Here is an 18379-nt window from a genome sequence, read left to right on the forward strand (position 1 = left end):
TTCATTAGCATATTTTCACAGTGGGACTGTGTGCGTAATCACAGCTGCAATCGCGATCCGTAATGAATCAGGTCTATAGTCTCTAATATATTTGTGTGCACCAGTCTTGAATATAAACCTACGCAATTGCATGCAGGTCCTGACTGCAATAGAGAATTCTATGGAGGAAATTCAATTCAATACAATGGGCGTGATGTGCCGTTCTGGAATGGCACATAGCTCCCGCATGCCTCTCAAGTTTTCTCTTGTACTCCATAGAAATGTGAGGGAAAACTTGCAATATTGGCACTACCATATATAGCCGAAAGATATATCGTACACATCTGCCTGTTTGTACAGTTGACCAACTAACCGACCTGTTTTGCTGGCCGCAGGAACTAGTAACAATGACCTATCTGGACAGGCAAATTTGAATGCCCGCCCAATTTTGCTGGCTGGCCATGCATATTGAGGGGCCTTTTGGTAAGTCTGTATGCTTATCAAATCGGTTGCAAATAAAACTGATTTCTATGTCTATAGAAAGTAGAAGAAATTTATAAGAGGAATCCTAGCAAATCAATTTACAATGTACTAAGCCGTGGAGGGGAGATAGTGGAGAGAGAGTGAAAGTACGAACCAATCGGCTCCTAATTTCCACTTTACACCCTGTGTTTGAAGTGTTAGGAGCTGATTAGTTGGTACTATCTCCATCCACTTTATCTCTTTCCAAGGCTTAGTACACCATGTAGACAAAAGTGATAGGACACCCCCACGCAAGTGAAACATCCCATTGCACACGAGTTCCACATGGTCACTAATGTGGCGTTTTCGAGAAGAACACGACGTAGGGAGGCCCATGCACTTGCAGTTCTACAAAAACAATAAATGTTTTTATCAGGCCGACAATGCTACCTGTCATGTTTCCAGGGCGACGCTGGACTGGTATACAGAAGAATCCAGCTCTAAACCCCATTGAGAACCTCTTCGATGAATTGGAGCCGCGGGTGTGTTCTAGGCCGACTCCACCTTCTTCGGTGTCACAGTTGGTCACTGTACATAAGGCGGAATGGCAAAACATACCGCCTGCTGTTGTGCAAGAACTTGTGGACAGTTTGTCAAGAAGGATGTCTACAGTAATTTAGAGTTAACTCTAGCTCCGGAGGCAGGCAGGGCGCCGGAGCTAGAGAGGGCATCTTTAAGCGCGTGCTGAAGGCGCACGCGTGCCTGAAAAGGGGGCGTGGTCATGAAAAGGGTGTGTGTCTATAAGACGCGTCCCCTTTTCGTCATACTTGGGGGCATGCCCGGCGCTTACAGACATGCCAGGCAGCCCCCAAGCGCTGCAGAAAGGGAGAATAGATGCCGGGCGCATGCGCCCGGCGTCTATTCTCCGGCGGTGACCGGGACACCGCATGTTTCTCTACCCGCGGGACACTGTGTCCCGCGGGTGAGTACGGCACCCGCAGGCTGTGAGGGCAGGGCGCTTTTTGCCCTCCTCCTGGAGGGCAGGGCGCTTTTTGCCCTCCTCCTGGAGGGATGGGTGCTTTTTGCAGAAGGAGGACAGGGTGCCGCGCCCCGCTAAAACAGCCTAGCGGGAACGCTAGTAATTACTGCACGTGGTGGACCTACGAAGTACTGACATCAATAAAATCTCGTTGATCTGTCCGTATCCAATCACTTTTGTCTACATAGTGTACATCTACCACTGAATTTTAATGCTTCATTAAGGCTGTCTGGATGCAAGGTGTAACATTCTTACATTGGAACCATTGGGCTGGGATGGGTAAGTTAGTTTGTTGCAGATAGAGGAGCAGATTCTGAGTTGTGTGCAAAGAAAAAAAAAAAGGTATTTTGTACCTTGGTAAAACCATGCTGCACTGCAGGTAGGGCAGATGTACAATGTACAGAGATTTAAGCTGGGTGTACACTGTACAATTTTCTATCAGACCATTGCAGTAATTGAGGATATGATAGATGATTGTGCAGGTTGGGTATGAGATCCTGGTGGTCGGGATGCTGCTGGACAGAATATCAATAGTGGCATTCCGACAGTCAGAATTCCGTCACCCATAAGGACGGAAGGAAAATCTAACCCTTACCCCTACCACTAACCCTCCTTCCCCAGTACCTAAACTCCTCCCCCCCCAGTGCCTAAACCTAACTTCCCCCTCCGCACTCCCTAAACCTAACGCTCCCTCTCTGGTGCCTAAACTTAACCTCTCCCCTATTGTCTAAAGCTTACCTCCCCGCACCTTAAACCTAACTGGCCCCCCTAGTGCCTAACCCTCCCCCCTAATGCCTAACCCAGCACCCTAACCCTCCCCCTACCACCCAATACTTACCTTCAGGATCGCAGTTTGTACATGCTGCTAACTATTCCAGTATAAGTAGGCTCTGTTACTGCTGGGTGATACTGATCCAAGCAGAGAATGGGCTACTGAATCAGGAGACCTTCATGCCAGGATATGGGTTACATAGACCAGGGCAAAGCTGTAGAAGAAGGCCAGGTTGATGGAGGAGGGGATGCTGGGGGTAGACCCTGTCAGTATCTGTGCTATGCAGGGCGTTGAGGTTGAGGCTGGCAGAGTGGAGTGCAGCCAGCTGCTGCTTGGGGGGAGGCGGCAGAGGGGAAGAGGTCAGCATGGACCAGGGTGTGCCAAAGCTGGGCAATGAGGGAGAGGAGCTGGGTGTCCTGGGGCTCTGGATGCTGTTGGGCAGATCTGGGGAAGGGGATGTCCCCGCTCAGCAGGTGCCCATCCTGTGCCTCTACAGTATCTGCATCTTAGTCCTGAATGGCAGCAGTTGGCCAAGAGAATGAAAAGGGGAGCCCGGGGCATGAGACTTCCTGGCACCAGCTGTAGCCACCTTCCACCATGGCTGAGCCAGCCCTGCAGGAAAGTCTTCTCCATTCTTGACGTGCTTCTCAGGGGAGCAGCTCATGACCAGCAGCAGCTCGTCCAGCACCACCTGCAGCTAGCCAGGCAGGAAGAGGGCTCTACCAGCAGATGAGAGGAACTAGTTGCTGCTGGCCCTGAATGCCCCCAATACTGGCACCACTCCCGGCCATCTGCAGCAGCCTGAACCCGTAGTTCAGCATAGACAGACTTGAGGATCAGAACTTTTGATGCTGGGTGATAAAATATACATGTACTGTTCAAAAGTTCACCCAGACAATTTCGTGTTTTACATGAAAACTGACTTTTATTTATCAAATGAGTTGCAAAATGAATAGAACATATAGTCAAGACATAGGCAAGGTTAGAAATAATGATTTTTATTTGAAATAATAATTTTGTTTTTCAAGCTTTGCTTTCCTCCTTTTGCACCAATTACAGCATTGCAGACCTTTGGCATTCTAGCTGTTAATTTGTTGAGGTAATCTGAAGAAATTTCACCCCACGCTTCCTGAAGCACCTCCCACAAGTTGGATTGGCTTGATGGGCACTTCTTGCGTACCATACGGTCAAGCTGCTCCCACAACAGCTCAACAGGGTTGAGATCTGGTGACTGTGCTGGCCACTCCATTACAGACAGAATACCAGCCGCCTGCTTCTTTCCTAAATAGTTCTTGCAAAATTTGGAGGTGTGCTTTGAATCATTGTCCTGTGCGCTGTCCACGGGGTATGGCATGGCGTTTCAAAATGGAGTGATAGCCTTCCTTATTCAAAATTCCTTTTACCTTGTACAAATCTCCCACTTTACCAGCACCAAAGCAGCCCCAGACCATCACATTACCTCCACCAAGCTTGACAGATGGCGTCAGGCACTCTTCCAGTATCTTAAAACTTGTTCTGCATCTCACAAATGTTCTTCTGTGTGATCCAAATACCTCAAACTTTGATTCGTCTGTCCATAACACTTTTTTCCAATCTTCCTCTGTCTAATGTCTGTGTTCTCTTGCCCATATTAATCTTTTCCTTTTATTGGCCTGTCTCAGATATGTTTTTTTTCTTTGCCACTCTGCCTAGAAGGCCTGCATCCCGGAGTCGCCTCTTCACTGTAGACTTTGACACTGGCGTTTTGCGGGTACTATTCAATGAAGCTGCCAGTTGAGGACTTGTGAGGCATCTATTTCTCAAACTAGAGACTCTAATGTACTCGTCTTGTACAGTTGTGCATCGGGGCCTCCCACTTCTCTTTCTACTCTGATTAGAGCCTGTTTGTGCTGTTCTCTGAAGGGAGTAGTACACACCGTTGTAGGAAATGTTCGGTTTCTTGACAATTTCTCGCATGGAATAGCCTTCATTTCTAAGAACAAGAATAGAATGTCGAGTTTCACATGAAAGTTTTATTTTTCTGGCCATTTGGAGAGTATAATTGAACCCACAAATGTGATGCTCCAGATACTCAACTAGCTCAAAGGAAGGCCAGTTTTATAGCTTCTTCTATGTTTGCACAGCTAGTTTTATAGCTAGCTATGCTAACATAATTGCACAAGGGTTTTCAATGGTTTCTAATCATCCATTAGTCTTCTAACGCGCTTTCATACACAGTGTACCATTAGAACACTGGAGTGAGGATTGCTAGAAATGGGCCTCTATACACCTATGTAGATATTCTTTTAAAAACCAGATGTTTGCAGCTAGTATAGTCATTTACCAGATTAACAATGTATAGAGTGTATTTCTGATTAATTTAATATTATCTTCATTGAAAAAAACAATGCTTTTCTTTAAAAAATAAGGACATTTCTAAGTGACCCCAAACTTTTGAACAGTTGTGTGTGTGTGTGTGTGTGTATGTATGTATGTGTAATATATATATATATATATAGTGTTCCCTCTAGCTCCGGCGGGAGGCAGGGCGCCGGAGCTAGAGAGGGCATGCCCGAGCGCGCGCGTGACCGAGAAGGGGGCGTGGTCATCGGAAAAGGGGGCGTGTCTATAAGACGCGTCCTCTTTTCGTCACTCTTGGGGGCGTGCCCGGCACTTACGGACACGCCGGGCAGCCCCCAAGCCCTGCAGACAGGGAGACTAGATGCCGGGCGCATGCGCCCGGCGTCTATTCTCCGGCGGTGACAGGGTCACCACATGTTTCTCCACCCGCGGGACACTGCGTCCCGCGGGTGAGAGCGGCTCCCGCAGGCTGTGAGGGCAGGGCGCTTTTTGCCCTCCTCCTGGAGGGCAGGGTGCTTTTTGCCCTCCAGAAGGAGGGCAGGGCGCCGCGCCCCACCAAAACAGCCTAGCGGGAACGCTATATATATATATATATATATATATATATATATATATATATATATATAAAAGAAGCGCCTACTATTGTCAAAAATATAATTTTATTTGTATCTTGACCCCCCCCCCCTTAATGGACAGGTAAGCATTTACTATTCTTATTTTTTGTACGTGTGTTTTTTTTTTACCATTGTTTGTCACCTGTATCGTTTATATTATTTTGACCCTGGAATGTGTCTTGAAAAAATTTCCCCTTGGGAGAGAAATTAACCCTAAAAGGGTCTAATTGATTACTGGCTTGTATGAAGCAATACACAGTGTGGTTTGGTACACTCTATGTTGTTTTTCTTTTGTTTTTCTTTTCCATATCCCTCCTTAATGGTCATATGACCGAAGAACATCTTATCAGATAAGTAGTGGATCCATCACCAGTTTTTTTCACTTTCTGTGTTCTTTTTAAAAAGGGTTTTTTTGTGTGATTTTTTTAATGTACTAGTTGGTGCTTTTTTTTTCACTTTATCCAAACCCTATCACTATATTGGAGCAGCCACTCAACGACTCTTTGAGATGTGTCACATATGGTAATTTATTTATTTGTTTAATACTTATTTCATATATATTGGATTGTCACATTACAATCAGTGCACCTCTATATCCCCTACACTATATATATATATATATATATATATATATATATAAATTTTTTAATTTTTTTTAATAATGCGTTTTTTGTCTTGTATTTTTCAGAAGCCTTATATAGTCCCATGCTTTTTTGATGTTATTGTTTTATTTGGATTATCTTTTTTTAAGATGTGTCCATTATTTAAATTCTCAACCTTATATATCATATTTTCCTTTAATATATGTTTCTTTTTAATTAACTTATATATAAATCTATGAATGTATATATAAAATTTTTATATACTTTTAGACACACTTTATATACATTATGTCTAATTTATACTTGGGCTCAGATGTGTATATATTTCTGTATATTTTTGTGTATTTTTATAATGTTGGTTTATATCAGCTTCATTTTAAACCCATCAATTAACTTTGTTCTGAAATTCTACCTGCTTTAGGAAGCCGCTTTGCCTGGCAACTACAATATAGAACTTTAGACACATTGAAAATGGCAGCCGCCTGTGTCTCTAGAAATATGGCCGCTGCTCACATATTATAAAGCCAGGAGGAAACAGAGACACTAGAGCTAAAAGTGCTATCCCTTAGCACAGTGGTTCCCAAACTTTTTTGAATAACGGCGCCCTAGTGCATCAGCATTGTATCACGGCACCCCTAAGTCAAAAGTTTGTTATTGAGAAATTCCGAAAAATATGTAATGACATAGTACAGTGAAGTAAATTGTGCTGACCTGGTTTGGTTATTTAGTGGTGGTCAGGTTTGTGCTTCTGTTTGTGCACATACTTACATTACATTGACCATAAAGAGTTTGATTTGGCCCTGAACCACCAACCTGAGGCACCCCTGCAAAAGTCCCGAGGCACCCTAGGGTGCCGCGGCACACAGTTTGGGAACCACTGCCTTTACATATATATGATACACTGATACGGGAAAGGCATTGGTAATACCTTTATCGCTATATCCACTCCTGAAGAAGTCCACAGAGACCACAGCGGAACGAAATGCGTCGAGGAGGACCTCCTGTTTTACCTCCATACTACTGGACAGATAAGCCCTTTAATTATTGTTACATTGTACGAGTCTTTATTTTATCTTTATTAAAGTGTATGTGTTATTTAAACCTATTACACTATTGGAGGCTCTTTATTTTGTATCTTTATGTATAGTTGGATTTGTTCCTGGATTTGGAAAGAACTCAAAATGGAGAGATCCTTTAGATACTGAAATACGAAAAGTTATAGCTGGTACGAGGCTTTTTATACTCTGGGTGCTGGAGTTTATGATTTTAACACGAGTGGAGTGCTTCCAACACATGTGTTTGTCCTGTGTTTACCTTCACTACTTTTGCACGCAAGCACTACAATACGTATATGTTTATTTATATATATATATATATATATATATATATATATTGTTTCAGATTACACTATGTTTGTGTTTGTTTTTGTTTTTGTCTGTTTTCTTTGAGATCTGCATCGTGGGGATCACACGAAGATTTTGCAAGGACTTGTTTCTAGACCTCATGGACTTGGTCTAAAATTTTCCTGCTATAGTAACCACTAAATAGAATTGGTACACTGAAGGCGCCGCTCCTTCATTTTTTGTAATCATTTCTTTCTGTGATTTTTTTTTTTTTTGATAGATCACATTTTGGAAGGTTTGGCAGCCACCTTAAATAGGGAGTGTTTATAATATCGATGCACAGGTCACGCTTTTTATTTTACTTTACACATGCATTATTTATGAGCTTTGTGCGCCACTTACATTAATTTGTATTATATTATATCCGTGTTAAAATACGGATCTGTGCAGTATGTACAGTGATGCAATATTTTACCATAGGAATAAACAATTGTATACTGTACAGTGTGTACCCAGCTTAGATATGAGAGGGAGGTGTCCAAACCCAAATTATGTAATGGGGGGTATCCACTTAGCGATTTAGCCAAGCGATTGCACGATAACGACATAGTTATAGTGCAATCGCTTGCAAATCGCGCATGCATCGGGCATGTTTTGGTCAGATGCGACCAGCGATGCACGTGCCCGCTGGTCGCTTCTGACATCCGACATCGCCCGTACATGCAGGTCAACCTGACGATCTCGTCAGGTTCTGCATGTGCGGGGATGAGGGATGTGCCGGGACTGAACATTCAGGCTAGGCACATCACTAGGTATACAAACGACAGCACGATTGCAATGTCGTAATCGTGCTGTCATTTGTATATCTACAAGTGGATACCCGCCTTAAGTTGCAGTGTAAAAATAAATTTGTGGGCTACATGTGAAAGCAGCTAATATCTACCCTGCATGAAAAAAAAACATAAAAACAAATAAATGTATTTGCACCCCTTGCAGTACAACATTGATCCATTTACAAAGTGACTTTATTCTTGCTTTGAATCAGAATCAGCCCTATAGACACATTTAAAAGGTCTTCAATGTGACGGGAAACTGGTGAAATATTTGAGATTTGTTAGATTACTATATTGGTTGGCATCAGAAAGAGATGCATGGGCGATGGGGGTGGATTTGGTGATATATTTCATGTGGCTAGAAGCAAGTGGAATCGGGGGTGGAAAATCTGATTGTAATATTTAAGAGGTCTTATTTTGTGCTAATAGGTTGAAGGTATTACTGTTACGGAATCCAAAATAGGAAGTAAAAATGTTAGTGTTAAATTATACAGGAGTGGGGGCAGTGAGGGGGCAATAAAGGGTATGGAGGCAATGAGGGGATATTGTCGTCCTGATATTCAAAACATTACAGCTGATTTCTTTCACAGAGTACTGGTGTTACTTTAATGGAATTTCTAAATGTACTCCTCTATTGTATACAGTGGTGGATTATCCACAAGGCGGCACAGGCAGCCTGGGGGCTCCTAGGGGGCCGGTCTGAAACCGCCATCGGCATTGCAATCAAGTTGTGGGAGTTTTTTTTTTCATATTTAAAAGGTCCATAGGAGGGAGGAGCTTTAACCGGCGCTGAGAGAATGTAGTGGTGAGCTGAGCCAGGGGGTCATGTGTGGCATCAGCGTGTGTGTGTGACGGGCAGAAGACCTTCCCCGATCCATACAGCAGTCTCAGTGCTCAGTAGAGAGCTGGAGGGAGGCCCTGCCCCTTCTCTCACTCATAGCCCGGACAAAGCTGCTCCCTCACTTGCTTCCCCCGCCCGAGATCCTGCCCTCCACTCCCTGCTGCTCTGCCCGCTCTGTAGCCCATTGCTGAGTCTCCCCTCTCCCCAGTCCCGCTTGGTTCAGATGATGAGGGGGCGGAGAGTGCGCGCCTGCGAGCTGAGAGATTTTGGGGGTGCAAAACGGTCGTATACTTTATGGGGCCAGAGTGAGGAAAGAAAGAGAGAGTGTATGTGTGTGTGTTATTATTACACTGGCATTGGAGAAGGTTGCTTATGATAAAATACAGCAGGAGGATGGGGTAAAGTTTGAGGGGGCAGGGTGGACGATGGGAGTGAAAGGAATGGGGGAGGATTGAAGAAAATGAGGCAAGTTATAGGGGGAAGCTAAAACTACTGATGCTGGTAAAGAGGGTGAGAAAATAGAATTGGGCAGGTAAAGGGAATGAGGTAAAGAATATGGGTCATCATCATGAGAGGAATGAGGGAGAAAGTTGCCAGGTAAAGAGGGACTGGATAGGCAATGTAGGTAAAGAGGGAGGAGTAAAAATATAAAGGCTGGGGTAAAGGGAGGACAAAGCACTATAGACAGAAAATCAGAGGGTTGTGTATAGATCTCCTTCAGTTAATGTACCCGAACGTGACGTCGACTGAGGGCAGAAATGCGGCCTTTAAAGCGCTGTTATTTTCTCCCAAATGTAGTATCTGGCCACCAACGGTAGAAACTTGTACCCTTGCGGGTTCACTTCGCTTGGCACAGGTTACTATTCCCAATAGATATCCACGTGTATAGTACATGATGACATCAGGGTCCATTTACTGAAGAGGATCTATCCCCAACCAAAATGAGAGAAGTGAAGTGTAACCCCCCTTTTACCCTCTCTAGGGACACCAGGTTACTAACTCCTATGTAATCTTTTTTTATCCACCCTTAAACTCATGTTAAGTGGTGTACCTCTTTTTGTTAGCAATGCCTCCTCCCAAGTATTAGTAGTCAGTCTGGGCCTACTTGGGAAAACCCAAATGTTAATAGGAATTAAGTAATTTGGGGTAGATAACCCAGTAAATAAATGATAATAGTAATCCTGTTCAAATCCTGTCCCTCTTAGGTTTGGCGTTCACCAATTAGTCTCGGTGCTCTGACATCCTCTATACTATATCTGCAACTGTAGTAATATACTTATTTATCCCAAGGAAAGTGTATATCCTGTAATTGGCAGTATTTCTAGTTGGAGCTGCTGCAAAGTTTAAAGTTGAATTGCTTAACGCCTGGAATTAGCAGTTTTCCCAATGACCGAATCCCTGACGGCCTGTCACTGAATTACCTCACATAAAGTTGTTATATAGATACCTGAGTGAGGGGAGGATATATTTCAATATATGTAATCCTCTGGCACAATTAATACTCCTATTATGCTCCCCCAGCTCTCCTCTCAAACTGAAGATTTCTTGGAAGTACTGAGTATAATATTGTGTTCCAATCACTCACTGCTTGCTCTCCTATCTAGCTGACAGCTATAGTGAGCATTTATACAGTAGGTGAATGATATATCTCCTATGTCTGCCATTGGTGCTATGTGAGTGCTCACCACCTCCTATAGTAGCAGGGACTTCTGCTGTCCGGGCTCTGCTCAGCTGACAGACCCTTGAATTTTGCTAAATGCAGCCATTTCCTCCCTGGTGGCTGAATAGTCCGGCCCCTTAGGTGCTGCATTGTCTCCTATTACAGCTGAGCCCCCTCAGCTGACTGACTCATCTCTGCTGCTGCTGACCTCAACTGCTGCCTGCTCGCCTCCTAAACTGCAGGTGCGCCCCCTTTCCTGGAACGCTGCCTCTTAGCAGTGAAGATGTGCTGCAACTCCACCTTCAATGTCAGCAGGGCACCTCTTGTCACCGTCAGTTCCCACAAGCGCTGGCCACCGCAATCGCCTCTCTGGGCAGGGTGAGTACCACTTCTCCCACCAGCTTCCCTGCTCCCTGTCTGACTCCACCCCCCTGGTGACACTGTAGGGAGAGATCTGCAGACTCTGTCAGCTGTGCTGAGAGCTGTTCTCTATCTCCTGAAAACCGGACTCTCTTTCTCTGACAGGAACCAACTTACTCCCAGCAGTATCACTCCACCCCCTTCCACCACAGTTGATGTACATCCCACACACTGGAGCACATCCTCACCACAGAAAAAGTACCACATCAACCCATATATAAATACATGAATCACATATACCTATTATACATGGATTAAATCATATATATAGTTTACATATTTGTTTTTCTTTTATATATTTGTAGCAACACATACATGTTTACTAATATATGCAACATACGTTTACCAATTTTAATTAGTTAAATTCCCTCAAGTGTAAATATATGAAATATACACCCATATATACAGTCTTATTAATTCAGCATATTTCTCTAACCCGTAACCTGGGTTACAGAAGGAAATGAGACAGTTACAGAGGAATAGGTAAAGATGGGTAACAAGTATGAGGTGTGGGCTTAGGGAGTTAAAAATATTGAGGTTAGTGAAGTAGGAGGAGTAAAGGAAAGCAGGCGGGTAAAGAACGCAAAAGGACTAGCTTGCGGATTTAGGCCTCATGGGGCCCTAGGCCTCCGACTGTATACATAACATTGAGCTATAGCTGTAGTCAGAAAATCTCTATTGCTCTGCCCAACAATTTTAAATAACTTTTATGGACCCTTTCCTGTGTAATCATGTTGTACTGTCTATACGGGTCTTACTGAGCTTCAAATCACATTATGGCATGTTTGCTCAGTTTGTGTATCATTTTCACATTATTTTAGCATCACTGAAATGTATTTGGATGACATAACAAATATCTTTTCCATGCCCTTAAATTTTGCATCTGATTAGAATCCTGAATGCATTTCCCCTACCTCTAATGGGAATGCGATTTGGTCAGATTTACCAGTAACGTCCCTACCTGTTCTGGCCATTCTTGCCGACTATCTGGCTGCTTCTTCCGTGGGGGGAGCAGCCAGATCGGCAGAACAGGGGGTGTGGCCGGCAAAAGGGGCCGTGTCCGGATGGGCTGAGGTCGGTTTGCGGGCGTGACGGGGGGCGGGCCACGCGATCATGTCAATTTGGCCCCGTCCCCACTACACAATGTCGAAAAAACTGGCATTGAGAGGCAGGGTGGTGGAGCCAAAATGATGCGATTCATCGTGAATCGTGGCAGCGGCCCTCCCGCTGCGGGGGTTTAACAGGTATTGGCAGGGTCGGGGGATCGGCGGGAGGCTTGCCTGCCTTTCCAGGGGGGCGGGAGCTGCACCAGTTTATCGGGAGGCTCCCGCCCGAATCGGGAGGGTAGGCAACCCTGGTTCTGGCACACTGTGCGGGTTGGGTGAGCTGCCTGGTAGCGTTAAAAGAGGGCATGGCCTCTTGGGTAGGAGCATGGCCTAGCGGCCCATACCCCCGTTTTTGTCACTCCGGAGATGCGGACTGCCCCCAGGGACCAGTTTATTTTGCAGTGCCGGCTCCCTCACTGTGTCAGGAACCGAGTGCTGCAGGTAATGCTATAGTCAGCACCTGGCTCCTGTCACTGAGGAGGCATCGGCACTTTGGTGTCACCCCTTGGTGGGTGACACCCGGATGCGGTCCGCACCCCCCTTGTGAGGCCACTGAGATTTACTATTGTCAAATTGTGAAATAATACCGGAGGGAGCCTCACTATACTAACGCCATCTTCAGATGGTGTTCGAGAGACTTACCTCCTTTTTTCACCAACAATTCGCTTGAAAAGATCATTCCTGTGTAGCCTTGATATAGCCGCCCTGAAACGTCAGCAGAGCGGGTGGTGAGATGAGACTTAAATATCTTCTATAAATGATGGCTATTTTGGAATCTATAGTACATATGTTACATTTATACAATGCAGATAAAAGTTATTTTGCTGCACAATGAGCTTTTGAATTATTGAATTACACAGACTGCGACTTTTGGAATGTTCATATAATTTGATGTTGATATTTCGGAAAAATTCCCTGAGAGTGTCGCGTTGGCTATTTTATATAACTAATTATATAAATTTTTATGTATTTCTTCCAGATTACCAGACAGTAGTTTAGTAATCTGTAAACCACTGTCTGGTAATCTGTCTGCAGAAGAAGAGGACCCAGCTGGCCACCATGGGGATGGGACGGGGGTGGGGGATGGGCAGGATGAGCAGCAGTTAGAGTGGGGTACGGAGCGCGATACATCGGTTGGGCAGACTAAGGTCACCGGGCCACTTTGCTAGAATCTCTATAATTTTAAATGGTTGTTAACCTCTTAGAGAGCTATGTTCGTTAGGGCAATAATATATATATATACACACACACAAACACATGACCAATCTAAAGTTGTTTGTGCATTTTGTCAAAAATAAAAATAGAGACATTTCTAGGGAGAAAGATTTCCAGGAGCAAAACTTTAAAACCTAGAACTGCCAGTGGAAATTAAGGACAGTTGGCAGCTATGATTCTTAATCATTCGCTTTGAGGCACGTAATTGTAAAATTAAATTTCAGCAGCACATTATGTCATCCTCAGATCTTGGCAGTCCGAGTCGTACTAGGTTATTATTTGCAGTCTCCATTTACAAAACATATTTAATTTGTCAGGTCTGCTTCCACTAATAGTCATTTGGGACAGAGGCAGGACATACAGTATGGTATTCTGTATGAGGCAAAATAAATGTTAGAAAAATGGGACTTTACGAATAATACTGGACTGGATAATTACAGATGCTGGAATCGGCTGGATACCGTTTTGCCGAATCTCAATACAAATTTGAAAATTCATTGAAATTTCTTCAAATGCAGATCTACTGGACAAATTGTGCATCAATATTTAAAAGCAATATGTTATAATGCTGAAATCCTGGTGTATATACACAATCGGACCATGAACAGGTTTATGACTTTCTTAGCATCAAAATTTGTTCATATATAGCAGCCATGCACACAGTACTGCGGGGGGAGGGGGCAGCATCCATGCTCACAGTACTGCGGGGGAAGGGGGGCAGCATCCATGCTCACAGTACTGCGGGGGAAGGGGGGCAGCAGCCATGCTCACGGTACTGCGGGGGAAGGGGGGCAGCAGCCATGCACACAGTACTGCGGGGGGAGGGGGGCAACAGCCATGCACACAGTCAGGAGGGGGGTAGCTCAGCAGCCATGCACCCAGTACTGCAGGGGAGGGGGGCAGCAGCAGCCATGCACACCATACTGCGGGGAGGGGGGCAGCAGCCATGTACACAGTACTGTGGGGGGGGCAGCATCCATGCTCACAGTACTGCGGGGGAAGGGGGGCAGCAGCCATGCTCATAGTACTGCGGGGGAAGGGGGGCAGCAGTCATGCACACAGTACTGCGGGGGGAGGGGGGGAAGCAGCCATGCACACAGTACTGCGGGGGGGCAGCAGCCATGCATACAGTACTGCGGGGGAGGGTGGCAGCAGCCATGCACACAGTACTGCGGGGGGCAGCAGCCATGCACACAGTCAGGAGGGAGGTAGATCAGCAGCCATGTACACAGTACTGCGGGGGAAGGGGGGCAGCAGTCGTGCACACAGTACTGCAGGGGGGAGGGGGGCAGCAGTCGTGCACACAGTACTGCGGGGGGAGGGGAGCAGCAGCCATGCACACAGTACTGCGGGGGGAAGGGGGGCAGCAGCCATGCACACAATCGGGAAGGGGGTAGATCAGTAGCCATGCACACAGTACTGCGGGGGGAGGAGGGCAGCAGCCATGCACACGGTACTGCGGGGGGCAGCAGCCATGCATGCAGTCAGGAGGGGGGTAGATCAGGAGCCATGTACACAGTACTGCGGGGGGAGGAGGGCAGCAGCCATGCATGCAGTACTGCGGGGGGAGGGGGGCAGCAGCCATGCACACAGTACTGCGGGGGCAGCAGCCATGCACACAGTACTGCGGGGGGGGGCAGCAGCCATGCACACAGTCAGGAGGGGGGAAATCAGCAGCCATGCACACAGTACTGTGGGGGGAGGGGGGGCAGCAGCCATGCACACAGTCAGGAGGGGGGAAATCAGCAGCCATGCACACAGTACTGCGGGGAGGGGGGCAGCAGCCATGCACACAGTACTGCAAGGGGAGGGGGTAAGCACCCATGCACACAGTCAGGAGGGGGGAAATCAGCAGTCATGCACACAGTACTGCGGGGGGAGGGGGGCAGCAGCCATGCACCCAGTACTGCAGGGGAGGGGGGCAGCAGCAGCAGCCATGCACACCATACTGCGGGGAGGGGGGCAGCAGCCATGCACACAGTACTGCAGGGGGGCAGCAGCCATGCATACAGTACTGCGGGGGAGGGGGGCTGCAGCCATGCACACAGTACTGCGGGGAGGGTGGCAGCAGCCATGCACACAGTACTGCAGGGGGCAGCAGCCATGCACACAGTCAGGAGGGGGGTAGATCAGCAGCCATGTACACAGTACTGCGGGGGGAGGGGGCAGCAGTCGTGCACACAGTACTGCGGGGGGAGGGGGGGCAGCAGTCATGCACACAGTACTGTGGGGGAAGGAGGGCAGCAGCCATGCACACAGTACTGTGGGGGAAGGAGGGCAGCAGCCATGCATGCAGTCAGCAGGGGGGTAGATCAGCAGTACTGCGAGGGGGGGAGGGGGGCAGCAGCCATGCACACAGTCAGGAGGGGGGAAATCAGCAGCCATGCACACAGTACTGCGGGGAGGGGGGCAGCAGCCATGCACACAGTCAGGAGGGGGGAAATCAGCAGCCATGCACACAGTACTGTGGGGGGAGGGGGGCAGCAGCCATGCACACAGTCAGGAGGGGGGAAATCAGCAGCCATGCACACAGTCAGGAGGGGGGAAATCAGCAGCCATGCACACAGTACTGCGGGGGGGGAGGGGGGCAGCAGCCATGCACACAGTCAGGAGGGGGGAAAACAGCAGCCATGCACACAGTACTGCGGGGGAGGGGGGCAGCAGCCATGCACACAGTCAGGAGGGGGGAAATCAGCAGCCATTTACACAGTACTGCGGGGAGGGGGGCAACAGCCATGCACACAGTACTGCGGGGGGGGAGGGGGGTAGCACCCATGCACACAGTCAGGAGGGGGGAGATCAGCAGCCATGCACCCAGTAAATAACCTCACTTTACATCATTTTTATTTGGTTAAACGTTGATTTTGTTTAAAGTACCACTAAATTTAAAGGTTTAATTTTGTTGACCGCTTATATTTTTATTCCCGTGAATGGGTGGTTAGGGGCCCAAGTGGATTGCTTTGCCCCAGGCCTACACTGCTATTAAGGTTGCCCTGGCTCTGTCCCCCTAGGGTGAAAGAGAAAAAATCCATTCTCAACATGAGCACAACAAATTTACTCCTCGTACACCCCCTGCGGCAGTGATGTAACAGTCTGTGTCCTCCAACATTGCTGCCGATTTTCCCCCCCAGAATACCATGCAAACAGCATTCTAAAGTGCATGAGCCAGTAACAAAAGTGTGAGGCAGGTATCCGTATTTCCACCCCTAGGGGTTGGTTACATATGCTTCTTTGCACAGCCCTCAGATCTCTCTCTAAAGGTGCATACACACTAGACGATATGCTGCCTGAGCGATATCGTCTAGTCTGTCCCCGGCAGGCTGTGCTCAATGCCGTTTATGACATTGAGCACAGCCGCTGAATGATATCATTAACGATATCGTTCAGCGCCGGGCTCTCTCCCCCATTCCCTGACATGCAGCAACCTGACGAGATCGTCAGGTTGGCCTGCATGTCAGCCCGATGAACGATGATGACGAACGACCCGCGTCGTCGTCATCGTTCATCTTTTTGGGCTTAAAAATGGACGATAAAGTGGACGACTGAACGATAACGATTTCGTTATCGTTCAGTCGTCCACTTTATCGCCCAGTGTGTACGCACCTTTAGTCGCAGAATAAATTATGCGGCCACATTCACAATGCGGCTAAACTATTGATTGCTTTAAACTGGAATCAACCTAGTGCCCCAACAATGCAAGCCCTAATTAATTAAATATGGTACATAGCATCAATGGAATATGTAACCGCTCTTCTTCACGACACTGTGCTGTGCAACCTGGGATCCCTGGTATTCTACATACCACAGACAGTTGCCCAGTTTGGAGTGAAGCTGGTCTTCTCTGGGTATGTAGTGCACTGTATGCCGCCTTCCTCTCCCTTTCCCTCCTTCCAATCACCCTTCTATACATTTTTATTTAGAATTTGTCTGTTATGATTTCAGTGTTACTTTCATTTTGATTTAATATTCAGAAAATGTAATAATAATTACGTTGTACATATTCTCCACTGAGTTTACTGCTTTATTTATATCTAACTGGGATACCCGGCATTGCCCGGGTTGAAGACTGGACCCTGAAGTACACCTTCAAACTTTATTTGTTTACATTATCCTTGCCTATTACCCCATTCCATTGATCCTAAAAAGGACCCCACTGTTTCATAACATGCTTGCAAACAGTGGGGTAACTACCGTGGGTGCAAGTGGTGCTGCTGCTATGGTGCCCGAGCTGCCTCTGTGGCCCGCCGCTCTCCCTGTACACAGTCACGCACACAAGGGCCATTGAGGGGGACCCAGGTGTCAGCAATGTTGATTTGTTGCCAGCCCATATGCTGGTTACACCTGGCGCACTGGTAGGCAGTCATGGAGAGACAGCGCCGCCGGTTGCGAGGCAGTCAGAGCTTGCGGACCAGCAGCCAATCAGCAGTGGCAGCTCCTTATTGGCTGCTAGCTACAATTTGGCTCGCGACCAGCGACAGATTCTGGCTGTCCATATCTGCCGGTGAGCTGTAATTAGCTGGCGGCAGGCCCGCTGAGAGCCGCGGCGGGCCCGGGTAATAGGGGGCATGGCCTAATGGTGGGAGGCGTGGCCACGCCCCCTTCCCGGGAAAAAAAGATTTGCAGTGCCGCGAAGTGGAGCTGTGCGCGCTGGGGAGGGGGGTGCTCTGGGCCCCCTCAGTCCTGCTCAAAGCCAGGGGGGGCATGATCAGTGTGATCGCTCCCCCCCACAGGCATAGGAGACTGCTGTGGCTGCTGCTCAGCAGCCACGAGCAGTCTCCACTGCAGCTCAGCACATGCTGTGTGCTGGGCTGCTGTGAGGGAGGGGGAGCGGAGCCGGGCCCCTCAGGAAGCCCGGGCCCCGGTAATCTGTACCCACCCCCCCCTCTCTGCGCCCCTGGCTGGCGGCCCAACCCAAAATCCACACCTGCTGGTTGCTGATGGTGCACAGGGGGAGGCAAGAGGCTGCTGGAAGGACACATGGAAGTGAGTTGCTGGGGGGGCATAACGTGTAAGAGGCACTACTATTGTGTGGAATAATGTGTTTTATGGGGCACTACTACTATGTGGTCTAATCTGTAAAGGGCATTATTGTGGTATATTGTGTACGGGGCATTACTGTGTGAAATAATGTATAAGGGGCATTACTATTGCAA

At 47.4% G+C, this 18379-nt stretch overlaps 1 protein-coding gene across 2 annotated transcripts in view; it reads left to right on the forward strand.

Annotated features, from left to right (window-relative positions):
- Positions 1-18379, forward strand: part of HBEGF (heparin binding EGF like growth factor) — a 77520-nt gene that overhangs the window by 8821 nt on the left and 50320 nt on the right. Inside the window, exon 3 of one of the 2 annotated variants that reach the window (XM_088447167.1) lies at positions 6956-7033. The exons of the other annotated variant lie outside the window; for it this stretch is intronic. Within the exon in view, the coding sequence (XP_088303293.1) occupies positions 6956-7033 (78 nt within the window). The remainder of the gene's footprint in view (positions 1-6955; positions 7034-18379) is intronic. 2 annotated transcript variants of the gene reach the window in all.

The sequence above is a fragment of the Taudactylus pleione genome, unplaced genomic scaffold, assembly GCF_031769625.1.
Source record: "Taudactylus pleione unplaced genomic scaffold, aTauple2 ptg000422l, whole genome shotgun sequence".
Lineage (NCBI taxonomy): Eukaryota > Metazoa > Chordata > Amphibia > Anura > Myobatrachidae > Taudactylus > Taudactylus pleione.